Source organism: Neoarius graeffei, chromosome 6, assembly GCF_027579695.1.
Source record: "Neoarius graeffei isolate fNeoGra1 chromosome 6, fNeoGra1.pri, whole genome shotgun sequence".
Taxonomy (NCBI): Eukaryota; Metazoa; Chordata; class Actinopteri; order Siluriformes; family Ariidae; genus Neoarius; species Neoarius graeffei.
This window is the reverse complement of record NC_083574.1, coordinates 7,073,127-7,099,861: the sequence shown is the minus strand read 5'-3', so window position 1 is coordinate 7,099,861 and position 26,735 is coordinate 7,073,127. Positions and strand designations below refer to the sequence as shown.

The window sequence follows — 26,735 nt, the reverse complement described above, 5'->3', positions numbered from 1 at the left end:
GAAAAGAAAAAATGTTTTATAAAAATACATTTATTGATGGTATAAGTGTCTGTCCTTTTTATGACCAGGTCATTTTTTGTGCCCGTTTTCTTCGTCAAAGCAACTGCACTGGTTACGGCTAGTCTGATAATCTGTTAATAAATTAAAAAAAGAAAAGGGAAAACAATCTAATCATACAGCATAGATAGATGGATGGACTCACCAGCCACTTTATTTAGGAACACCCATACATCCACCTACTGATTTAGCCGATCCCTCGACAGCAGCACAATGCATCAAATCAGGAGCTTCAGTTAACGTTCACAATGTTCAAACATCAGAATGGGAAAAATTGTGATCTCACAGTGAAGTGTGACTTTCTTTCACTGTCGCATGGGTGCTGGTTTGAGTATTTCAGAAATGGCTAATCACACACAACAGTCTCAATGGTGCGAAAAACAAAAAACAGTGAGTTGAGTGAGTGACAGTTCTGTGGGTGGAAGTCCTTCCCACGCTATGTGGTGCATAGGGCAGCGCCGATATCTGTAGCCCTTGGCCTCTCACATCGCTAGGGTTACAGTGGGGGGCTAGTACTCTGGTAACTGTGAGAGTTTGTCTCCCGACTTGCATCTGTATTGTAGCAGTAGGTACCATTTTTTAATGATGGTCTTTGGTATGACCCGACCGTGAGTAGAATTCGTGACCTCCCGATCGAGAGGTGGACACGCTAACCACTAGGCCACTCGCCAGTGATAAGAGAGGTCAGAGATCAGAAAATGCCCAGATTCAAGGTGGTTCAAGCTGCCAGGAAGGACTCATATACGTGGTGAGCAGAAAAGCATCTCAGAAAACAGAACACATTAGGTTCCAGGGTGGCATGGTGGTGTAGTGGTTAGCACTGTTGCCTCACAGCAAGAAGGTCCTGGGTTCGAGCCCAGTAGCTGGCGAGGGTGTTTCTTTCTGTGTGGAGTTTGCATGCTCCCCGTGTCTGCGTGGGTTTTCTCCGGGTGCTCCGGTTTCCCCTATGCATGCAGGTTAGGCTAATTGGTGGCTCTAAATGTGATTGTGAATGGTTGTGTGTCAGCCCTGTGATGACCTGGCGACTTGTCCAGGGTGTAGTGTACCCCGGGATAGGCTCCAGCTTGCCTGCGACCCTGTAGAACAAGATAAGTGGCTACAGATAGTGTTGCCACCTGTCCCAGTTTTTCCTGATTGTCCCGGATTTTCATGGTCTGTCCCGGGAAAAAAAAAAAAATCCGGGACACTGAATGTCCCGGTTTTTTGTACATAATGGGCAAAATGTGTATTTCAACTTGCGAGCCAGCTGAGAACCAGTTTGCTTTTCCGAGCTCGCCGTGCTAAGCGGAGCCACGTCATTACGTCGCTGTATACGTCACTTACGTCGCTGTATACGTCAGTTACGGCGCTACATTTGCATAAACCTTGGCGCGAATATCAAAGCAAAAACAACACGGAAGAAGCAGCAGCAACAACAACAATAATAATGATGATGGCTGACTTCGCGTTTGTACAGCTGCTGCTTCTCGTCGCTTAAAAATGGCGATCTTTCACGGTCTTGTTATTGTTGTTGGTCTTAACAACTCCGCCCCCCGCTGACGTAAGCGGTTCTTTCCTCTGGCCCAGCAGAGAGTTGGTGCTAGCCTGGAACCGTTTTTTCTGGCCCCAGAGCCAGTTCTTTGTCAGTGGAAACAGAAAACCCGGTTCCAAACTAAGCACTGGCCCCGAACCAGCCCTAGAACTGCTTTGGTGGAAAAGGGGCAATGGAGGATGCTTGGACTGATAAAAGAAACAGACTCTCTGTTGCAATGGTGAAGGCTGAGCTTCAAGTCAGGCTAAACTTTCAGTTGTCCTGTACTGAGTTCAAGACATTCATTGAAAATCAGCCAGGACTCATAGCAGCAGCAAAGAAAAACACCAAATATAAATGGAAGATTAGGTAAGGTTTTGGTGAATTAAATGAAATAGTGTAGTGTAGTACATACTCCTGTATGTGCCCAGTTATATCAGTTACATGTCCTCCTATGTATTTGTTTAGCCAAGAGCAACAAGCAGCAGAGGCACCGGCAAGCACAAGCAAAGCACACACCACACTCTAAGCAACCAGGTAAGCTGTTTGACACTACACCTTACATTGTTACATTCAGGTATTCTTAGATACAATGAAAAATTAATTATTTTTATTCCACATAAGCAAACAAACAGAACTTAATTATGTATTCCCCTTTTACCTGTGCCCACTACTGCCCCCAGGTGTCCACAACCAAAAACTGTTGGAAATAAACCAAAATAATGAAGACCTGCTTTATTATGTAAAGCAATTAACTAAACAAATAACTAGCAAAAGCGTCATTTTTACCAATTAGAGCAATACAATTTCAGCGTAGAAGGGCGATTTTTTTTTTTTTTGTCTTGGGTTAGATATGCGAAGGGCGCCGTTGCTTACAAGCGAAAAGGTCGATTGGATGGTCGAAATGTCCAGGATTTTTGTCAGACACAGGTGGCAACCCTAGCTATGGATGGATGGATGGATGGATGGATATTGGGTTCCAGTCCTGCAGCCAAGAACAGGGATCTTAGACTCAAGAACAAGTTCCTGTTAAAGTGATAGATAGATAGATAGATAGATAGATAGATAGATAGATACCGTAAAATACCAAATAATAGCCCGGGCGATTATTTGTCTCAATCACATTAGAGACTAGGCGGCTATTTGGAACAGGCGATTAATTCCTTCTTCACAAATACCTTCCCCAAAATCTACCTCAAAACGGGGAAAAATCATTCTCAGATAGGCCTACTTTTAACCAGTATAACTTACAGTTTGTTTAGAGTTAGATTACAGATAGCACGGTGCCGACTTCGGGGAATTTTGAAGACGCAGAATGCATCTTCGCATGGCACAGTCGGGGTGGATAAAGGATAAATCACACACCTTTTCCTGTTAATGACTAGTTAAGCGCATGCTTTACAAAATAATCAAGAAACCACACCATTGTCTGTGCGCAGCACTGTGATTTAATTACTCTGCAAAGTTATGGTCAGGGCGGCACGGTGGTGTAGTGGTTAGCGCTGTCGCCTCACAGCAAGAAGGTCCTGGGTTCGAGCCCCGTGGCCGGCGAGGGCCTTTCTGTGTGGAGTTTGCATGTTCTCCCCGTGTCCGTGTGGGTTTCCTCCGGGTGCTCCGGTTTCCCCCACAGTCCAAAGACATGCAGGTTAGGTTAACTGGTGACTCTAAATTGAGCGTAGGTGTGAATGTGAGTGTGAATGGTTGTCTGTGTCTATGTGTCAGCCCTGTGATGACCTGGCGACTTGTCCAGGGTGTACCCCGCCTTTCGCCCGTAGTCAGCTGGGATAGGCTCCAGCTTGCCTGCGACCCTGTAGAAGGATAAAGCGGCTAGAGATAATGAGATGAGATGAAGTTATGGTCACTTGCTATCACCCTCACCCATGCAGCCTCCACCCTTTGCGCTTCGCGATGTCTGTCAGTCTGAAATTGCATGGAGGGCGCGACGTTGAAGCAACATAATTAGGGTGCGAAGTGTCAAACCAAAGGGTTTTTTCTTATGCTGAAAAATAAGTGACCTGCAGTGGCTACATACTGTCATCTTGCATTCTCACGTTTCTCTCCAAGACGTCTCCCTATTTGGCGGATATGAGCCTATTCCCCGAGTGAGTTGGTACGGTGGCTCGACCCCGTAGAAAACTTAAAGTTCGGATGAAAGTTAGTTGAATAGGTTACTGACTTGTAGGCCTACATGTTGCCTGCCTGACGCGCGCTTCTGCCCAACTTGCACGACAGATTACTTGTTGAAAAGGCCCCTTGGATTAGATTGGCCGCGAGCAGACTGAAATGCATGTTAGAACGCTCTCACCTTTTTTGTAAAGCGTCTTCCAGATCCGAATGGGTAAGGGCAAGTGAAATGGTATAAGGTCTTTAATAAAACTCAGTGTGTGCTTTGACGCATGCATTCGGCAATTTAGGTCGTTTAACAGAAGCAGCAGTCCAACCTTGGAAACCCGCAGTCCTCAATGTCACCACACACGCTGGCTTTCGTTGGGTATACCCAAAGGGGTGGCTAAGACATCTGTCAAAAGTTACGGAGTTGCATTCCTCAAGAAATATTACGGTAGACCAAGATTATAACATTGAAATGGCATGTTTATTATCACGTAACAAAATGTTGTAAACAGTATTATAGAAATAATTTCATTCATTCATTCATTCATTCATTCATTCATTCATATTGTTTCGGTAGAAAACTATGCAATGCAAAATCGTTTAAACACCAGAAAACCAGAAAAGTGCTGGGCCTCAAGATTCTAGATAGAACGTTCGGACGCTTTTTTTTTTTTTTAGACCCCGGCGAGTATTCGGAACCGGCCTTTATTTGTCACAACACACGCGTACACCCGGCCGTTAAAGGGAACTCGGCGGTTAATTGGAACTCGGCTATTATTTGGTATTTTACGGTAGATAGATAGATAGATAGATAGATAGATAGATAGATAGATAGATAGATAGATAGATAGATAGGATCACACTACTTGAGAAAACGTTGTGTTTGAAAAAGAAGTCTAGTTTTAATAAAGCTGAAGCGTCCCCATATGTTTAAACTCTAAATATGACTCAGGGTGCCAATAATTGTGTAATGGGCTGTATCTGAACTGGTATTAACTCTCAGTCAGAGATAAAAATCAGCGCGTGAAATCCAGACTGAAATCACTCGCTTCAAGCAAGAAAACAAGGACGTGACGAAATCACGAGGCGGAGCTTGGGTGCTCTGGCCACGCCCACCTTTGTTCTCTGTAATAAGTGTCCAGGCGCGTGTTTCCTCGGCTCAGTGAAGGTGTAGAAAGTGAGAAGAAGCAGCAGATCGGTGCTCTGTAAACCACCTCAGTGACAATGGGCAAGATCGAGTGGGCAATGTGGGCTAATGAACAAGCTCTAGCGGCTGGACTCAGTGAGTAAACTCAACTTTCACGCAAAACTTTTTTTTTTTTTTTTAATATATCATCATCATCATCATCATGGTGATCATGTAGTGTCTGTAAAGTGGAGCCCGAGCTTCTTTACAGCATGTTTACAGTTTCAGGAAATCAGGGATTGCTCAGGGTTTGTGATTTATTTGCTGTAAACATAAACTCAGATAAATGTCTCCTGGAGCCTGTGGATGTGTTTGATACCGAGTTATTGAAACATCTCCAGCTACACAACAGTAACAATAACACGGAAAAACAGTCTTTCTGCTTAACACTAAACATCTGTAATGTGATGAATTGATGATGAAGTGGCCTACTGGAAGGAATAAAAGTTTTTTTTTTTCTCAACTTCCCTGTTTCAGTTTATCTCACTGGTGGCATCGTAGGAGTGGCAGGTCAGTTCAGAGACTGGGAGTTCGCTGCTTATGGGATGTATCCTTTCATTTCATGCTTTAATCAATCAATCAATCAGTTGGTTTTGAAGAAATCATCTGTGTGCACATAAATACACAACCACTTACATGCTGTTGTTCAGGGATTTGTTTATGAAGAACTGTGGACGAATCAGTTCTTTCAAACGACTCATTATTATTATTATTATTGTCGACTCACAGAATTATTATTTTAAAAAAAAAATCATAATCGTGTTTATCCACTTTGGCAACAAGTCATTATTAACAAGTCTTTCCTTCCAAGAAAGGGGAGAAAATGGAGTGGGGGTACTTTGAAGAATCTAAAATATAAAATAAAATACTGTTTAGAAAAAAAAACTATATGAGTGATTCCACGCTTATGGGTACTGAAATGGGGACATGAACTTATTCACCTAAAACCATTTCTTTTTTTACCATCAGGTCACAAAACATGGAATCTTTAATGAATGATCTGTTAAAAGATAACTTTAATTTTCTGAGATGTAATAAAAACATGTTTATATGCCAAAGTCAAGCCTATGAGTTCCAAAATGATGTCTGTTACATTACTTCTGTTACGATTGTCCATCTCGCGTCTGTTACAAATTAATTACAATCTAGCTATATACCATGTTAATCTTATTGAAAGAATGTGTATGTTTATTCTACTACACATGTTTATTAATTATATTTGCTAAAACATCACCTTCCTATGTTTCAAAAAGTAATTCTACATTGTTAAAATTGAGAATATATATGTCCACAACACTTCTGTTACGTTCTGACTTTGGCATATAAATATGTTTTTATTACATCTCAGAAAATTAAAGTTATCTTTTAACATATCATTCATTAAAGATTACATGTTTTGTGACCTGATGGTAAAAAAAGAAATGGTTTTAGGTGGATTTTTAAAAATAAGTTCATGTCCCCATTTCAGTACCCATAAGCGTGGAATCACTCATATATTAGTGTGTGTTTAAACCACTTTTTTTGTTTTATCATATAATGTCTTATTCAGCTGACAAAATGATCAAAATATAGAAAAAACCTATGAATGAGTAGAGTATGGGGTGTACAAACTTTCGACTGGTATGGTGGCTACTTTGAAGAATCTAAAATATTTAAAAAAAAACCCACTTTGTTTATCACATAATGTCTTATTCAGCAGACAAAATGATCAAAATACAGAAAAAACCTTCTTCTTCTTCTTCTGGTTTTATGGCGGTTGGCAAACTAGCGTATTTGGTGCATTACCGCCACAGAAAAAACCTATGAATGAGTAGAGTATGGGATGTACATACTTTCGACTGGTATGGTGTCTACTTTGAAGAATCTAAAATATTAAAAAAAAAACCACCTTGTTTATCACATAATGTCTTATTCTTATTCAGCAGACAAAATGATCAAAATACAGAAAAAAACCTATGAATGAGTAGAGTATGGGGTGTACAAACTTTTTTTTTTTTTTTGACTGGTATGGTGTGTGTGTGTGTGTACTACAAACCACTGATACTGTATGAATCACTTCGGGATTTAATTTGCACTTTTTTAAAAAAAAATCACCTTTCTGGATTTTAGGGCTGTGTACAAATGAATATTGTTTATTAGTCATTTAAATATGTTAACATGGACAGAGTTAATGGGTTTAAAATGTCATCTACATAATATTTTTGGATGCGACTCTAGTGACTCAATCTGTATAAAAAGCATCTGTTACTTCCAGCATTATACTTCTATTTTTCAAAGGACTCTAAATGCTTTTAATAATTCATTTTAATATTTAAAATGAATTAAGTCCAGTGGTGTTGCACTGTGTGTGGTGAAACACTCCAGGGTTTGTCAGTCAGTGCATCCATGTATAGGCTGACATTCCTCTTTGAACGCCACACCTTCTGTTTAGTTTCACGGTTATTTCCAAGTCATTCACTTTTATTGTTGAATGTTATGATGAATGTATTGTTTAGTGCCCTTAATTGAGGTACAGAGCTGCAGGTGTGTTCGTGTGTGTGCTGGAGTACCCACGCAGCAGGAGAGCCAAAGGAACCAGTGTTGCGAGAACGTAAGTGTTTCTGCTTGATGTGCTCTGAGCTCTCTGTTGCTCCTTTCAGGAAATACGGTTGAGTGCAAAAAGTGTGCACATAAAGCATGCATTTAAATAATGAAACCAGTATTTTATGTATTTGAGTTTGCATTTACAGACGTTCCAGGATTTCACAAGTAACAAAAAATAACATTAATGATGAAACACTCTAAAATCATCATGTGATATAAAGTCTGTTTCCCTTTTAAGAAATTTCCAGGTCATCATACTGGGTAGTTTTTTTTTTTTTTAGGTTTTTTCCCCCCCCTCCCTCTTTTTTAGTTACCTTTCTTCCTTCCACTCTTTAGTTGTATCATTTTTGTGTATGTGTTTCTTCTGTTGTAAAAATGGTATATAAATGGAGGATATTATATGAAGTTTATATTCAAGTGGCGAATGTATATAATACGAATGAGTGAAGCGAACGAGTGATATATTTTTCAACACAAGAAGAAACTTCATATCTTCGCCCCACCGTGTAATTTTCTTTATATTATATGGATAAAAAAAACACGCAAGTTAATCAAAAGAATTTTAATTTTGAACTGGTTCACCATTTTGACAATACACGTCTAGTCAACAGGAAAACACTGGGAGTGACATCATCGGAGGGAAATACCATATCAAGAATTATTATACATACAGGACACCTTTTTGACGGAATAAAAGTGCATGTTCTATTCCTTTCTAGTGGGTTTCATTCATTTGGTTTGATAGCATGCAATATTGTTAGCATATTGTGCATTACGTCACTCTACCCAATGGAGAATGAGCGTTGAATATGGTTTACGATATTGCATGGTTGTCAAGATAACATCGTGGCACACATCGAAGATGTAAAACTTCCATTCAAGCGAGTGATTGTGACAATTTGTAAACGAACATGGCCGCCAGGTTTGCTTCGCTTTGCTAAATACGGAAGATTTTGAGAGAATTTTGAAAGAGAAAGACGTGTTGAACACCCGAAAGGAATGTGTATGTATAATGATAATTGGCTTTTTTTCGTGGTATATCAGATATATTCCATTCAGCTACTTGTCTTCGACTTGTTCAGTATCATGCTCGCTGAATGGAATATATCTGATATACCATGAAGAACAGCCAGCTAATATTATTTAAATTGTCCCTCGGATCCGCGATGTATTTTGTATGAAAAATGCAAGTTTTTTAACACGAGAAGATAAACTTCACATCTTCAAGCTCATCTCATTATCTCTAGCCGCTTTATCCTGTTCTACAGGGTCGCAGGCGAGCTGGAGCCTATCCCAGCTGACTACGGGCGAAAGGCAGGGTACACCCTGGACAAGTCGCCAGGTCATCACAGGGCTGACACATAGACACAGACAACCATTCACACTCACATTCACACCTACGGTCAATTTAGAGTCACCAGTTAACCTAACCTGCATGTCTTTGGACTGTGGGGGAAACCGGAGCACCCGGAGGAAACCCACGCGGACACGGGGAGAACATGCAAACTCCACACAGAAAGGCCCTCGCCGGCCACGGGGCTCGAACCCGGACCTTCTTGCTGTGAGGCGACAGCGCTAACCACTACACCACCGTGCCGCCCCATCTTCAAGCTGACGTGTGATTTATTTTATTTTATTGATCCATTCACACAGTCCCCAAATTTATCAAAACAATTCATCGATTTTCTCAGGAGTGAAGATTTTGAAAAATTTGTTACTCTATATCCTATTCCTATGAAAAATACGAGTGGTGTATTTCCCAGTAAAACACTTGTCTTGTACTGTATTTCTAGTGTCTGTAATAAAAGTGTATTTATAGATGTGTGTCATGAGGAAGTTGAAGTTGTTTCGTTGTTGTAAAACTTTTTTTTTTTTCCCCAGTGGTCAGTATTGCTTCACTGTGTGTGTCAAGGCATTTGGCCCTCTGACTAGAAATTACTACGTTCGAGCAGTACTTCATGCGGCGTAAGTAGAATCCTGTACCGACTGCATTTTTTTTTTTTTTTGTCTTATCAAAAAAGCACATTGTGTGACAGACAGAGGTGTGTTTGTTTTCTTGATACTTCCTCAAAATGCCATTCACACCATTCGTCAAAATGCCATTCATATTTCTGTTCTTTCAATGTCACATAACTGTTTTCCTCTTTAGGCTCAGTGTTCCTGGAGGTTTCATGCTTGCGACAGTTTTAGGCTGTGTCTGTCTTGGGATAGCCAGTCTTATCTACTTCTCAGTAAGTAAACCCTTCAGCTTCAGCTGCCTTTTGTTTTGAAACTTCTCCTTAATCTTGTTGCTTGTACAGAGGTGGACAAAATACCCAAACTTCATTACTTAAGTCAAAGTACAGGTCCCGCTGGTCAAATGTTACTCTGATACAAAAGTTGTCCAGTCAAATTTTTACTTGCTTTTAAAAATACTTAAGTATTAAAAGTACATTTTCCGTCAACGCATTGTTGTATTGCCACAACGCTTACAAAACCTAATTCCTCCGAAGCAACCGACTGGATTTACTGACTTGCTTGTAGAACCTGTAGAATCAACGCCTGGTTGAATGTAACAAAATGAAACACAACTGAACTGAAAAAAACCACTGTCATTTTCATTAAAAAAAAATTTTTTTCTAACGCTCCTCCCCACCCCCACAAAGCAGCATGGCCGTGTTCTGACCCAGCTCTGTATATGTATAGCAATAGCTATAAATACAGATTGCTCAGAAAATAAAAACGACAATCCAACCTGATTAAAACCAAAGTCCGCACCTCGAGCTTAATAACTGCCCAACAGCAACACTGCTTTAAGCAAGACAAAAAAAAAAAAGCAAGACCATAATCTGACATCAAAATAAAAAATTTCAACAAAGTTGTTGTGACTAACTAGTACAATACTGTCCATCTCACAGGTCTCGTGTGTGTGTGCACACAATTGTATGTATTGATGCACATATGAATCTGCTTGTGGAATCATGGTGGTTTAACGTTAAGCTAGCTAGTCACTGAAGCTCCACCTGACATCCTAGCAAAATCTTTTCAAGCTTGACATATTGGGTAGCTAACGTTACTAGAAAAGAGATTTCTACATTCTGTGTATTTGGCAAGATTATGCGAAAACATTATTTCTGAAAGCACTTCAGGTAAGTTAACGTTATTCATGTTAGTGTAACTCTGTGTTTACATGCTAACTAACAGTGTCCAAGTTAACTAGCTATGTGTTAACGTTAGCTGTGGACAAGGCTACGGCAACTTGGCGGGCAAATCCAGAGAAAGTCATTTGACTAACCAGACTGCATAGCTATTGAAACGTTATCGCTAGCTCTAAAAGCACAGACAACTTCATTGCAAGCTTTCTCTTGGAATAAAACGTTTATATACCTCAATATGCTTTCGCAGGTCGGACGGCGAGTTTTTGTAGGCTGTGATATGGTCCGGTTTAGGCAAACAAAGCAAACGTTTAAACCAAAATGAATCTTTAACCCTTTCAGAAAACTGAAACATGGGTTCTACGTAAAGCCATGGGTGGGTGCGTACGTTCCCCAGAAGAACCGCCTCCTTCCATTCTGCCATCAACTGATCGTGTTAAATAATGCTGCGGAGAGATCATTGAACTTGATTTTATACAGTCTATGGACATGACGTGACCCTAGTGATTACTGATCGGCTGTCTCAGCGTCACCTGTGAAAAAATCGTCACGATTTAGAAAAGGAAAAAAAAGCTGCTTCATAGTAACGAGGACCTTGATAGAAATGTCGTGGAGTGAAAAGTACGATATTTTGTCTTTCAAATGTAGTGAAGTTAGTCATAAGTTGCCAAAAAATTAATACTCAAGTAAAGTACAGATACTCGGTGTACTGAAGGACAGTACTCAAGCGAATGTGCTTCGTTGCTGTCCATCTCTGGCTGAATAGTTGTTGAAACATTTGCTGTGTCAGTGTCATCATTTCTGTCCTGTAACTGCTTTTCGTCTTTTTGCTCATGTCTACACTGTCAGAAATAGGGGTACAGTAGGAGTCCATTTCTGTCCTCCAAGGTACAGTCTACACTAATGTACCCCCTAGGGCTCATTATTGGACCTCAAGGTAACTGTGTACCTTTTCAGGGCCAAAAAGGTACATACATGTTCCCAAGCAGTATATAAAGGGTACAAATAAGTACCTTGGAGGGTACTGATCCAGTCACAAGCCATTGTACACCTAAAGGTACAATAATGTACTGTATTTCCTGTAGAAAGTTTGCACCAAGCTTGTGCCACAGTCATGTCGTTTGTCTCGTGTGTTCTAACGATTTTAGCACTGATATAAATACAGATTAAAATGCATTTATATTTATTACTCTCCACACGTCCATTTTTTTTTCACGTTCTTTTAGTACCTTCAACAGCAACACGGCCACAGGAAATTACTTCAGCAGTTCTTCTTATAAGTTTTTTTTTTTTTTTTTTTTTTTGTCTGTCTGTCTTCTAAACAGTTCATGTTATACTGCTGAACACAGCCCCAGACCTATTCACATCACGCCCTGGTATAAGTTAAAATTATACCCCCAGGACAGGGCGTTAATCCATCACAGAGCACCATGCACACACATTCTCACTTGGGGCACTTTAGTGTAACCAGTCTGCTTACTGGCATGTTTTTGGGAGGTAGCGGGAAGCTAGAAAACCTGGACGAAGCCCATGTGATCACAGGGAAAACAAAGATGTAGATAAAGTACAAACAGTAGCCCAAGTTCAGTATAGTACCAGGGATCTTGGAGATACCCAGTACTGTCGTAATAATAATTACATTGCAGGCATTTAGCAAACACTCTTATCCAGAGTGCCATACAACATACCCAGAGCAACCTGGGGAGCAGTTAGGGGTTGGGTACCTTGCTCAAGAGCACTTCAGCCATTCCTGCTGGTTTAGGGAATTGAACTAGCAACCTTTTGGTCCCAACGCTGCTTCTCTTACCATTAGGCCATGACTTCCCCGAATAATAAGTAGTAGAAGATTAGCTTAAATATTAATTAAATCCGGGGCGGCATGGTGGTGTAGTGGTTAGCGCTGTCGCCTCACAGCAAGAAGGTCCTGGGTTCGAGCCCCGTGGCCGGCGAGGGCCTTTCTGTGTGGAGTTTGCATGTTCTCCCCGTGTCCGCGTGGGTTTCCTCCGGGTGCTCCGGTTTCCCTCACAGTCCAAAGACATGCAGGTTAGGTTAACTGGTGACTCTAAATTGACCGTAGGTGTGAATGGTTGTCTGTGTCTATGTGTCAGCCCTGTAATGACCTGGCGACTTGTCCAGGGTGCACCCCGCCTTTGGCCCGTAGTCAGCTGGGATAGGCTCCAGCTTGCCTGCGACCCTGTAGAACAGGATAAAGCGGCTAGAGAAATTGAGATGAGATTAATTAAATCCAGTGACAAGGAAGTAACTTTAGATCCTCGCCCAGTTTTATGAACTGGACCGTGTGGGAGTATTGGATAACTTTGTGAAAATTCCTGTTCCATCACGTTCACTATTTCGTCATAGGAAATGCCACAGGTTTTTTTTTTTTTTTCCCCTTCACCACAACCTCACTTAAACAAGACAAAAACACAAACAATTAAATCTATTTATATCCGTATATATTGTACATCTCATTTATATGAAACGTAGACCAGGCTGCACTTTAGTTCACTGTAATATTTTAAACTATAAACATGTCAGGCATACTGTATTTCATAACACTGTAGATATTTTCCTTTCATTCTCATGAACAGCTTGTGTGTCTTTAATAGTTTATTTCTACTCTGATCTGGTGAAACTTTTTTTTTTTTTTAAATTCCCTCAAATTATCACATGGTAACCCTCCTATCCTACTGTAGACACCACATGCTTCTCTGGTTTATGAAAAGGGGAAAAAAAAAATCCGCACTTCCAGTTCAACTTTCATTTCACAGTGAATAAAAAAGAAACCAGCATCCAGCACCACAGGGACTGGTTATTCTTTAACCCTAGTGTATTTTATGTCACTAGACAGTGACTAATTCAAAATTAAATGGCGATACAAACCTTTGAGATTGACAATAAAGACAACTGTTAAACATGCTTTAACAGGTAACAGAAGTGTTAAGGTGAAATGGTGATTGTTCTTTAATAAAGTGTGAGCACAAATTAATATACTGAGGCCACAACCTCTTAACCTGTGGCAGCTATTGTACAGTATGACAGAACGAGTGAGACATAGAGAAAGCAGTTGAGCTCAATCATTGTGGACAGAGGGAGTTAAATACGGAGATGATTCCGGAGACGTCCTGGGTGTGTCGGGACAGTTTGAGGTTGGTACTATTGTTACCCCTTTTAAAGAAATATCATTAGTTTGGGTAAGGTCAAGCAAATCCTAAATTAAGTTTCGTCTAAAGGTTAGAGAAGCAGCCTTGGGCCCAAAGGGTTGCTAGTTCGCTTCCCAGGACCGGCAGGAAAAACGTGAGGGGAGCTGAGTGAATGAACAGCACTTTCCCCTCCCTCTGTATCGTGGCTGAAGTGCCCTTGAGCAAGGCACCGAACCCCCAGCTGCTCCCCAGGCGCTGTAGTATAGCTGCACACTGGTGTGTGTGTGTGTGTGCGCGCGCTCATTGCTCACTTGTGTTCACTGCTTCATGGGTTAAATGCAGAGGAAGAATTTCATTGTGTTCTAGTGTACAAAATAAAGGCTTCTTATAAATTACACACGTTGTGGTATCTCTTGCACTGCAATGCACCAATAATGATCCCCAACAAATAAGCAGAAGAAATGGATACTGTTATGAATTTAAAATCCATAATGTATTTGGCAGACATTCTTGTCCAAACCAACTTACAAGCAACTTGTGCTAAACAGATTAGGGTTAAAAATCTTGCAAGAATTGAAATTTTGTCCAAAGCAACTTACAAGCGCTTACAAATCTTGTCCAAAGCGACTTATGAGCGACAAATCTTACAAACCTTGTTCAAATCTTATCCAAAGCAACTTACGAGTGACAAATCTTACAAATCTTGTCCAAAGCGACGTATAAGCTGCAAATCTTGTCCAAAGCGACTCACGATTGACAAACCTTGTCCAAATCTTATCCCAAGCAACTTGGGGGCGACAAATCTTGTCTAAATCGACGTACAAGCGACAAATCTTAGAAGTCTTATCCAAAGCGACTCATAATTGACCAATCTTACAAATCTTGTCCAAATCTTATCCAAAGCAACTTACGAGTGACAAATCTTACAAATCTTGTCCAAAGTGACTTACAAGCGACTTGTGCTAAGCAGATTAGGGTTAAAATGCTTGCAAAATTCTTCAAATCTTATCCAAAGAAACTTGCAACCGAAAAATCTTACAAATCTTGTCCAAAGCGACTTACGAGCGACAAATCTTACAAACCTTGTCCAAATCTTATCCAAAGCGACTTACGAGCGACAAATCTTGTCCAAAGCGACTCACGATTGACAAATCTTGTCCACATCTTATCCAAAGCAACTTACGAGCGACAAATCTTATCCAAAGCGACTCATAATTGACCAATCTTACAAATCTTGTCCAAATCTTATCCAAAGCAACTTACGAGTGACAAATCTTGTCCAAATATTGTCCAAAGTGACTTACAAGCGACTTGTGCTAAGCAGATTAGGGTTAAAATGCTTGCAAAATTCTTCAAATCTTATCCAAAGCAACTTGCAACCGAAAAATCTTACAAATCTTGTCCAAAGCGACTTACAAGTGACAAATCTTGTCCAAATCTTAGCCAAAGTGACTTACAACCAAAAAAAATCTTAAATCTTGTCCAAAGCGACTTACAAGCCACTTGTGCTAAGCAGATTAGGGTTAAAAATTTTGCAAGCTTTTTCAAATCTTGTAAAAAATAAGATCTCACAATCTTCTGATTAGTTGTACAAATCCCTACCCAGTGAGCCCTCAGTAACATACATCATAACCCTCAGGAGTGATACTGAGATATTAAGTCATCTTTATACTTGTTTCTTGCTAATGCATGACTGGATGCTGCTTTAAATAACTCTTCACTGTTGCTCCATAGGCAGCCATTCACGGCGAGCACTGGGAACCCATTTTGCCAAAGGAAGAACCCATGAAACGTGTTGCTCCAAGCATCAGGCAGCCCCCTCAGAACCCCCCACCACGCCCTCCTCCTGAGATTCGCAGGAAGAGAACGGATGACCTCGAGGCTGCATCATATACCAACCCCATGCCTGTGACTGCCGACGAACAATGAACAGCCAAATCGTAAGGATTCTAATTCAGCTGGCACACCGAGGGGGAGGGAGAGAGAAAGGACGGAGTACCTGCTGCACCAACGAGACAGAAGTGCATACACACTTTACTGCAGAATCACTCCGTTCACATGAACGACTTTTAAAGAGATGTGTTCGGTCCTGTTTGCAGTCTTAATGTCATGTTACTGCTTATTTTATCAGTGTTTTTGTGAGGTAGTTTGCAAGAAGATGGTCTGGTCACACACTGATTATTCTGCTTCTGTCACACTATGGAGAAGATTTATACAGCTTTGTACAGTTGAGTGCAAAAGTTTGTGCACCCTTACATCACATTCATGATACAGTACCAACCCTCAAATTAATTCAAGATATGACTGGTTTTAATTACAGTCATAATTATTAAATAACACAACAATGAAAGGAATGAAATAATATTTCTGAATCCTAACGTTCATTCCACTTGTCTTGGAGGATTTTATCTTCAACTCTTTGGTCAGATCTTAGTCATGGCAAAGTGCTCCGGACTTTGAACCTGTTTGAACTTTTAATATAAAAATTAAATAAATTCACTGAGGTTTGTGAAAAGGGGTGCAAACGTTTTTTGAGATTGCTAAGAGAGCTCGTTAGACTCGTTTGCTTTGATATTAAGATACTCGAAACCAGGGAGGTGCACTCAACTGTACATTGTACAGATAAGTATTACTGTTGACCAAAAAATCCTAGTGTGTACACGTCATACTGGATGATTTTTCTGTCCAAAACCACCACAATTAGTTAACACCCGCATTCGTTCAGAAGGTGTGTATGAACACGTGTGTGTGTGTGTGTGTGTATAAAATCACAAAAAGGGCTGAACTTGGGATTTTTGTCTTCAAGGAAATGAAAGCAAAACTCACTGGTGATTAATAATCTATGTGCTTCATATGTCATCAATCTGTCAGTGTATTTATATTATCACAATTTTATAATTTTTTTTTACATATATATATGTATATTTTAATATCTACACTGTTTCAAAAAGAACAAATGTTAATGAAACATCCGATAGACTGATACAGTATATCTGTACCGACAATAGGGTGCATCAGTTGCCCTCACTTTCATAAAATCTGATGCGTTTTTGTCTGGGTGTTCTTTTTCACCAATAAAGACATCCTGTAAAATTTTTGGACCATATTCAAAAGTCTAATGGTGGCACCATGAGGTTCATTTTTTTTTTTGCCAAAAAAACGCTTATTTTATGTTCCCGCGTAAGGTTTGAATCACAATGTTGGACTCCGTTTATTGATTTCTTGTGACCCAGAGATCATGTTAAGAACCTTTTGCAAGGGACTGAGAAGCGTTAATGTGATTCATAATACATTTGTATTGTTTAAAAGTAGTTGAACAATGATTCAATGACCCGCTAAAACTCAAACTGTGCTTGATAATATATTTAGAATATGCACTAAAAATGTGTATCTAAGATATTTGGTATACTCTATAAGATGCCATAATGTTTCATGAAAAGTGATCGAAATTTTGTCATAAAATAGCAGCTTTTTCCATAACTTTGAGCTCCTGGTGCCACCATTAAACTTTAGAATTTTGTCAAAATATTTCACCCAGTGTGTTTCCTTACCAAAAGGAACATGATCGAAGGAACTTTTCATTTTTAGGGGGCTACTGATGCACCTTAACCGACAAATCTGTTTTTTATTTGGACTGTGTTACAGCTCTGTATTCAGTGATAATAAATAGCCTACTATATGTCATGCTTGTAATGTTATCCCAGATGTTTTTATTTGGCTGAATATTCTGTAAAAATGTGAATGGGGCAGGGTGTGATGCTCAACATGGCGCCTGTATTACATACAGTGTGTCCTGTAGGACGTTAGCAGAAAACGTCTGGCGGTGGGTAGATTGAGGAAGTAGGCGCAACGTGGGGAAGTTTTATTCAAGTAAATACAGCAGGAGGTTAGGGTTGTGTGTGTGTTTTTTATGACCCGAAAAGAACTAAGTATTACCAAGATGGCTGCCGAGTTTCGACACTTTACTGGAAGGCCTTTGGATGTTCTGAGATTAAACACATGACCTGTTTGAGTAAAATCAGAGTTTTATTCATCGTGCTTTATTCTGTCATGATCAAGGTGACATGTAAGATGTTAATTATTAAGCCTGGATGGTAAGCATCTCCTATTTTCCTCAGAGATTCACACACAGCAGGGTTTAAGTTAGTTAATGTTCTCCTTTTTCGTTGCTCTCTATTTCACCCAAATTGCAAAATATGGGGAAATCTTTTCGTTCCCTTTTTTTTTTAACAGCAGCACATATGCTGAGACTGATGGACTGATGAACCATAGTGGCGAAATGTGTTTCACATCACATATTTAGCAAAGAGGAAACTGTGTATTTCTCTGGCCTTTTGTGTTAGGCAAATAACACCAGCAAAGCTTTGCTTTTACAACTATGACTTCCTTGATGAGAAAAAGAAAACTTCCTTCAGTGCTTTGGCTTTTGTTGTTAAGAGAATGACCTTTATGCCAGGAATGTTTTGTGTCTATGAGTACAGAGAAGGTTAACTGTGTTGAATGCCATGAATTAATCCATATCTTTTACTTCTGTACCAGAAGGAAGAACACACACACATATATGCAAACACTTCCTCGAAACATTTCACGATTTCCTTGCAAATCTTTATCACGTTCGCAAACATCTTGATGACAGATTACTTGACAGCATATCTAAATAGCACACAGCTCAACATTACTGGAATACTTGAACTAATCATAAAGATAAAGGACAATAAAGGATAAAATGGCCACTAAAAGTGGTCTCTTCATTTTTTTTTCCCTATAGCTGTACATCCTAATAAAGATCCCTTAGCAAAAAGAAGTTTATTCAAGTGTACTATGAGTATACTTATTTTTTTACTAAAACTGCAGAAGTATACTTGAAGTTGACTTTTTATAAACTATATTTTGTATACTTAAGAATAGTATAGTGAAGTATACTTGGCTTATACTGAAAAGTATAAATAAAAGTCTAAGACTAAGTACATTAATACTAAGACTTATACTTTAATACTAAAACGTATACTTTAGTATACTTTTCACGTTTTTCTGCCACAAAGTACTAATACTTAGTATATCTTGCTCCAAGTGCATAATAAGGTCAAGTCATTGACTCATGCTTAACATTTAATTTATATATTAATATAATATAATGCTGGAGTTTAAAACTTTACAGTATATAGTATGTGTGCTCAATTGCATTATCTTTATGTACCTTAAAATCATACACAAAAACAGAAAAACTTTTGACTTGACTTTATTGATCAATTTCTCCAGTAAGGAAGGACTTGATTTCATAGGTCTTTATTTTTGAAATGTTTGAAAATATATCAAACTTGTTTTCAACATTCTGTCTTGTGATTTTGTAAATGCATCACACTCTTGTGTACATACAGTATGAGTAAACTTTAAGAATACATTAAGGAGTATATTTCCAGTATATAAACAGTAAGCTACAAGTAATATGCCAAGCAAACTTAAAGTATAACAAGTAAACTAGTGAAATAACCAAAGTTTATAACAGTATACTTAAAGTATACAATAATAAACTAAAAATAGGGACTTGAAGTATGTAACTAAGGGGTGTTGTGGCTCAGTCAACTAAAGCTCCATACCATAAATCTGGGGACCTGGGTTTGATTCCAACCCAAGGTAATTTCCTGATCCCTCTCCTGCTCATTTCCTGTCTCTACACTGTCCTATCCATTAAAGGTGAAAAAAGCCCCCAAAAAGAAGTATATCAATAAGTGTACTTGTATACTTTAAGCATGCAAGAGGGATATACCTAGTATATAGATGAGTGTACTTGTTGTATACTTTAGAGTGTACTTTTGCAAACTTAAAATGAACTTTAAAGTATACTTTTATAAACTTGAAATGTTCCAATTTAGTCCGAAAAAGTATTAAATTTGTATACTTTCTAGTACACTAAAAGTACATGGTCTGTAGTATACTTGCTATACTTATACTGAAGCATACTTAATAAAATGAACTTTAAGTATACTACTTTTTGCTAAGGGATAGAACATATTGCAGGACACAGACTTTCTTATCTGAAGAGCTGGTCCGAATTAAAGAACAACAATACTAAAGAGTTTGAAATGGTTTGTTTGTTTTTTCATGGAAAATGGCTCCAGTCATAGATATTATAGTAATAGTTTTCATTTTATAGAGATAGGGTCTATTCATTTTAATTCTAGCTGAATCAAGGATGAAAAAACTGATATACAAAAAGAAAAAAAGTTGAGCATTTTCCTTGGTTTGCTAATGCAAACGATGAATAAATGTGGAGTAAAGGATTTGTCAAAGTTAGCAATAATAATTTTAAGACCAGTTTGCAATAGTCACATGAAATATAAAAACCCACATACCGTACTTTAGTCACATAGTTAACACCTAATCTGAATTTGACAGCTGTTTATTAGAGATATCTTAATAATGTTTTTAACTTCCTGTTGTTGGTCTTGGTGTAACAAAGGACGATTTATTTCAAGGTAACTCGTTTCATTTCATGCACAGATACAATCCATGGCCAAAAGTCTGTACAAACCTGATCATCACACCCATATGTGGTTCTTCCCCAAAAAGCTGCCACGTTGGGCCACTTTTTGTCTTTCTTGATGGTTCCACCAGGCCCTGAAAAATGAGATTAAAAAAAAAAAAAATACTAGCAGCAAACAATTCACTCTAGAATGTCTTTGTATGTGGCGGCACGGTGGTGTAGTTGTTAGCGCTGTCGCCTCACAGCAAGAAGGTCCGGGTTCGAGCCCCGTGGCCGGCGAGGGCCTTTCTGTGGGGAGTTTGCATGTTCTCCCCGTGTCCATGTGGGTTTCCTCCGGGTGCTCCGGTTTCCCCCACAGTCCAAAGACATGCAGGTTAGGTTAACTGGTGACTCTAAATTGACTGTAGGTGTGAATGTGAGTGTGAATGGTTGTCTGTGTCTATGTGTCAGCCCTGTGATGACCTGGCGACTTGTCCAGGGTGTACCCCGCCTTCCGCCCGTAGTCAGCTGGGATAGGCTCCAGCTCGCCTGCGACCCTGTAGAACAGGATAAAGAGGCTAGAGATAATGAGATGAGATGAGATGTCTTTGTATGTTGTAGTGTTACAGTTTCTCTTTACTGTAACTAAGACGCCCAAACCTGTTCCAGTATGACATTGCATTTGTGCACAAAGAGAGCTCAGTTGTGTGTTAAAATTAAAGTAGAAGAATTTGAGTGTCCCTGCCTGAACTCATCCCCACTGAACGCCTTTGGGATGAAATGGAACACCGACTGCACCCCAGACCTCCTCACCGGACTAATCCTCTTGAAGCTGATTTGACAAAAATCCCCTAGGCCTGGACCACACTTCAGAATTTACACTCTCAGAAAATAAAGTACATTATTGTATGTTTATGAGTACAACGGCTTGCCACGGGCAGCACGGTGGTGTAGTGGTTAGCGCTGTCGCCTCACAGCAAGAAGGTCCGGGTTCGAGCCCCGTGGCCGGCGAGGGCCTTTCTGTATGGAGTTTGCATGTTCTCCCTGTGTCCGCGTGGGTTTCCTCCGGGTGCTCTGGTTTCCCTCACAGTCCAAAGACATGCAGGTTAGGTTAACTGGTGACTCTAAATTGAGCGTAGGTGTGAGTGTGAATGGTTGTCTGTGTCTATGTGTCAGCCCTGTGATGACCTGGCGACTTGTCCAGGGTGTACCCCGCCTTTCACCCGTAGTCAGCTGGGATAGGCTTCAGCTTGCCTGCGACCCTGTAGAACAGGATAAAGCGGCTACAGATAATGAGATGAGATGAGACAGCTTGCCACTGGATCACTACCCTCTAAGGTACTGATTTGTACCCTTTATATACTGCTTGGGAATATATAAGTACCTTTTTGGCTTTTTGGCCTTGAGGTCCAATAATGAGCCCTTATTAATGCAGATTCTACCTTGGGGTACAGAAATGGACTCCTACTGTATCCCTATTTCTGACAGTGTAGTGGAAAGTTTTCTTAGAAGAGTGGGAGTTATTATTTACCTGATCCATCCTGGTGCCCTGTGTCTGGTTGGAGTCTCATCGCATCGCTCCTGTGGAGGGCGGCCCCATATGGACAGTTGGGGGTCGCGCCTGGAGGATGCTCTGGACTCTGGCAGTGGTGCTTTTGTGGCTGGGGACTGCAGTTGACTTGCTGACTGCGGTTGTCATGAACGGTTTTGCGCTCGGGTTTCCGTCGGTGGGGGGTTTATAGCATCAACGAAGCTGACTTTATGTTAGGACTGTTAATGTTATAGTCATGTTGTCTGTTGTTGCCCAAATGAGGATGGGTTCCCTTTTGAGTCTGGTTCCTCTCGAGGTTTCTTCCTCATGTCGTCTGAGGGAGTTTTTCCTTGCCACCGTCGCCACAGGCTTGCTCATTGGGGATAGATTAGGGAGCTCATATTTTAAGTCGTTCAAATTCTGTAAAGCTGCTTTGCGACAATGTTTATTGTTAAAAGTGCTATACAAATAAACTTGACTTGAGCGGCACGGTCGTGTAGTGGTTAGCACGGTCGCCCCACAGCAAGAAGGTTCTGGGTTCGAACCCAGTGGCTGGCGAGGGCCTTTCTGTGTGGAGTTTGCATGTTCTCCCCGTGTCTGCGTGGGTTTGCTCCGGTTTCCCCCACAGTCCAAAGACATGCGGTTAGGTTAGGTTAATATGGGACGGCATTGGGCTGAGGTGCCCTTGAGCGAGGCACCTAACTCTCAACTGCCCCCCGGGCGCTGTTAGCATGGCTGCCCACTGATCTGGGTATGTGTGTGTGCTCACTGCTTCAGATAGGTTAAATGCAGAGAGGAATTTTCACAAGTGTGTGATGAATAAAGTTGTTCTTTCTTTCTTTGACTTATTACAGGAAAGGGATCTGGAACGGGTTGTTTAACAAACACATATGAATGTAATCGCAAGCTGTCCACATATTTTTGATCATACAGTGTAGGCAGGGCGGCACGGTGGTGTAGTGATTAGCGCTGTCGCCTCACAGCAAGAAGGTCCGGGTTCGAGCCCCGTGGCCAGCGAGGGCCTTTCTGTGCGGAGTTTGCATGTTCTCCCCGTGTCCGCGTGGGTTTCCTCCGGGTGCTCCGGTTTCCCCCACAGTCCAAAGACATGCAGGTTAGGTTAACTAGGCTCCAGCTTGCCTGCGACCCTGTAGAACAGGATAAAGCGGCTAGAGATAATGAGATGAGATGAGATGAGATGAGACCGCAATGCCCTCTAGTGGACAATAATTTGAAGTACAGGTCTCCCCTGGAGCATTCATCCAGATAAACATCAAACCCCGCCTCTGTACAAGGATTGGTTAGTTTGTCAACAACTGACCAATCGTATTGAAGCAGGCGCAATACAGGTAGGAGAAAAAAAAATCCAGTGATACCTGCTTAACGACGCAACTTCCGTTAAAGACTGAAAGTGCTTCCGTATGATTGTCCAATCAGATCCTGTTTATGGCCGTGTTGAGTGTGTTTAGCACAGCGTTAGCACCACGAAGCAGCTGTTTGAGCCGGTTTGTGTAAAAATGTCGAGCCGAGCGCTGCGGAGACTGAAAGGGAAACAGCGGGGACAGGAGGACCTAAACATCCGGGACCTGAAACTGACCGGTGGAGAAAGGAAAGGAGTAGAATTGGAGGAGGAAGAAGAGGAGAGGGAGGAGGAGGAGGAAGAAGAAGAAGAGGAGGTGGTGGTTTTACAGCCGGCTAAGAGCAGCAGGGAGAAAGCGAAGAAGAAGAAGAGCAAAAATCAGAAAAATATCAGCAACATTTATGAACTGGTCAGAGTTACAGCGTTTAGCATTACTTGCTAGCTAGTTGTTGTTGTTTTTAAATCTTGTAATTAATTTCTTTTCTTTTTTAAAACATACAGTTGAGGTCAGAAGTTCAGACACTCCTAATGGACACCATTAGTGTTTTCTTTGACCTGTTCTTATTTCTGTGGAAGAATAATTGTACATCATACGACTTTAATAGAAATAATAAAAAAAAAACAAGAATTTAGTCCAATTTATTTTAGGTTTTCTGAAATCAACACGGAGTCAAAATTATCTACAGGATCAAATTTTTACACAAGTACTTCGATTATTGATTCAGTCCCAGAATGTCTTTTAATTTGCCAAGACCTCTTAACTTCCTGATAGTGATTTTTTTTTTTTTTTTTTTTTTAATTGACATACAAAGGATTTCTTGAGGGCGGCACGGTGGTGTAGTGGTTAGCGCTGTCGCCTCACAGCAAGAAGATCCTGGGTTCGAGCCCCGTGGCCGGCGAGGGCCTTTCTGTGTGGAGTTTGCATGTTCTCCCCGTGTCCGCGTGGGTTTCCTCCGGGTGCTCCAGTTTCCCCCACAGTCCAAAGACATGCAGGTTAGGTTAACTGGTGACTCTAAATTGAGCGTAGGTGTGAATGTGAGTGTGAATGGTTGTCTGTGTCTATGTGTCAGCCCTGTGATGACCTGGCGACTTGTCCAGGGTGTACCCCGCCTTTCGCCCGTAGTCAGCTGGGATAGGATCCAGCTCGCCTGCGACCCTGTAGAACAGGATAAAGTGGCTAGAGATAATGAGATGAGATGAGGATTTCTTGACATCACTAGTTGCGTTGACCAATGTGCTGTACGGTGAGAAAGTCCAAGGAGCTCAGTGCAGATCAGAGATCTGTCTCTTGAAGCCATTTCTAAACAAGTACAGCTTCCAAGATTATCAGTTCAACAAGTATAAGATATTTGGAAGCGTAACAAATTTGTCAAGCTGCTTTGCTGGAAGAAGACCCAAACTGTCTTTTTCAGATGAAAGGAAGTTGGTTTGGATGGTCAGGAACCACCAAGTTGGTTGGGCGGCATGGTGGTGTAGTGGTTAGCACGGTTGCCTCACAGCAAGAAGGTTCCGGGTTCGAGGGCCTTTCTTTCTCTGTGGAGTTTGCATGTTCTCCCCGTGTCTGCATGGGTTTCCCCCACAGTCCAAAGACATGCAGTTAGGTTGACGTGGGGTGGCCTTGGGCTGAGGTGCCCTTGAGCAAGGTACCGAACCCCTGACTGCTCTCCGGGCGCTGTAGTGTGGCTGCCCACTGCTCTGAGTGTGTGTGTGTGTTCACTGCTTCACATGGGTTAAATGCAGAGGATGAATTTCACTGTGCTTGAAGTGTGCATGTGACAAATAAGTTATAGGACTGCCATGGACTGGAAGCTGCTGGAACACCAGCATTACTATTCACTAACATTCACAAACTAATCAAAACTGTACCAACTATTCAGCATGGTGGTGGTAGCATTCTGCTCTAAGGCTGTTTTGCTGCCAGTGGAACTGGATGGAATAAAGAAGAACAAGGATGACCTCAGAATTCTTCAGCAGAACCTCAAACCGTCAGCTAGATAGAAAAAACTTGGACACAATTGGGTGTTCCAACAGGACAATGACTTCAAACGCACATCAAGTCAGATTGTGAATGGATAAAGCCAGCTAATGTTAAGCTTTTGAAATGGCCTTCCCGAAGTCCTGACCTCACCCTCTATTGAAAATATGCTTATGGATTGTGCTTAGAAATCAGGTCTGTTCCAGGAAACACAAATTTAATTGACTCTATCAATTCTGCGAAGAAGAACGGTGAAATATCAACCAGACTTCTGTCAGAAGCTTGCCGATGGCAACCAAAAGCATCTGGTCAAGATGAGACTTACAAAAGGACATTTAACCAAATATTAAGTGTGCTGTATGTATGACTCTGTGTTGATTTCAGAAAACTCAAAATAAATTAACACGTACTACAAACTTCATTCTGTGACAGAAAAACGAACAGCTCAAAGGAACTGTTGAATATTGCCATGATAGTTATGTCCATGATGAGTGTATGTAAACTTCTGACCAGAACTGTACACCATGGCAATGTTTTCATGATGCCTTCAAATGATTTCTGATTTTCTCAGATATTTGTATTCAATTGTTCATTCCAGTCCAAGTAAATATGAGCCTTGGCCAACCACATTTGATAATAATAGACAATCTTAAAGGAAAACTCTATCCTGGGACACATTAAAGGTGCAATAGGCAATCTTTTTATTTATTTTTTAAATTTTTTGTTTTTTTAATTCCTCACTTGTACAAATAACCAAAGATATGTAGAACATGAAAGTAAAAAGATATATTAAACTTGGCCTGAGGAAAAGTGTATTAAATCGCTGAGAGAATTGTTTGGAAAACTGATTTCTGGTTTTGTCATTTTATAGATGCTTTATTGGCCGCTGTAGATCCTGGGGGTGGAGCTTTGTGAAAATGGTTGGGGCTTATGCAAACATTGAACCCACCGAAACTTTCGAGACCAAATCTTGAAAAAGACTCGTGTTACATAACGCACCTTTAAATATGTTTATCCTGAAATATTTCTGATGTGTGTTTAGTGATTTCTGGTATGAACGAGCTGGTTGGTTGGTTGGTTCTGTATTTTGGTTATTCCCACCAGAAGTGAGCGGTCGTGTCACGTTTTGGTGTCACGGCAGGACAATGAGTCTCGTTTATCAAGAAATTTGGTATTCGTGTAAATCCATGAAACCTGTAGCCTAAATTCTGAAAAGCGCTTGTATCCTATTCGTGCTCCTGAGTGTGTGCGCATTTACGCGTAACAAGGCGGATGAATATAAACCTAAACTCGTTTCCAGCATTTTCAGTCTTTACCCTGATCATTCATTTGGTTAACACGGTCGCCTCACAGCAAGAAGGTCCTGGGTTCGAGGCCAGCGAGGGCCTTTCTGTGTAGAGTTTGCATGTTCTTCCCGTGTCTGCGTGGGTTTCCTCCGGGTGCTCCGGTTTCCCCCACAATCCAAAGACATGCGGTTAGGTTAACACGGGACGGCCTTGTGCTGAGGTGCCCTTGAGCGAGGCGCCTAACTCCCAACTCCTCCCCGGGCGCTGTTAGCATGGCTGCCCACTGCTCTGGGTATGTGTATGTGCTCATTGCTCACGTGTCTGTTCACTGCTTCAGATGGGTTAAATGCAGAGAGGAATTTCACAAGTGTTTGATGAAGAAAGCACAACTTTATTCT

The 26,735-nt window shown here is 40.8% G+C and overlaps 2 protein-coding genes across 2 annotated transcripts in view; both read left to right on the top strand.

The window, feature by feature from the left end:
* Positions 1–4,807: 4,807 nt before the first annotated feature.
* LOC132887714 (cytochrome b-245 light chain) lies at positions 4,808–17,409 on the top strand. The gene is made up of 6 exons (XM_060923247.1): positions 4,808–4,961; positions 5,343–5,412; positions 7,381–7,455; positions 9,330–9,413; positions 9,598–9,679; positions 15,460–17,409. Exons 1-6 carry the CDS (start codon positions 4,904–4,906, stop codon positions 15,652–15,654), a joined length of 564 nt encoding a protein of 187 aa, XP_060779230.1. The 5' UTR covers positions 4,808–4,903; the 3' UTR covers positions 15,655–17,409.
* A 5,734-nt stretch (positions 17,410–23,143) lies between these two features.
* Positions 23,144–26,735, top strand: part of tcf25 (transcription factor 25 (basic helix-loop-helix)) — a 52,326-nt gene continuing 48,734 nt past the window's right edge. Inside the window, exon 1 of the mRNA XM_060923246.1 lies at positions 23,144–23,485. Coding sequence (XP_060779229.1) covers positions 23,234–23,485 — 252 coding nt within the window. The 5' untranslated portion in view covers positions 23,144–23,233. The remainder of the gene's footprint in view (positions 23,486–26,735) is intronic.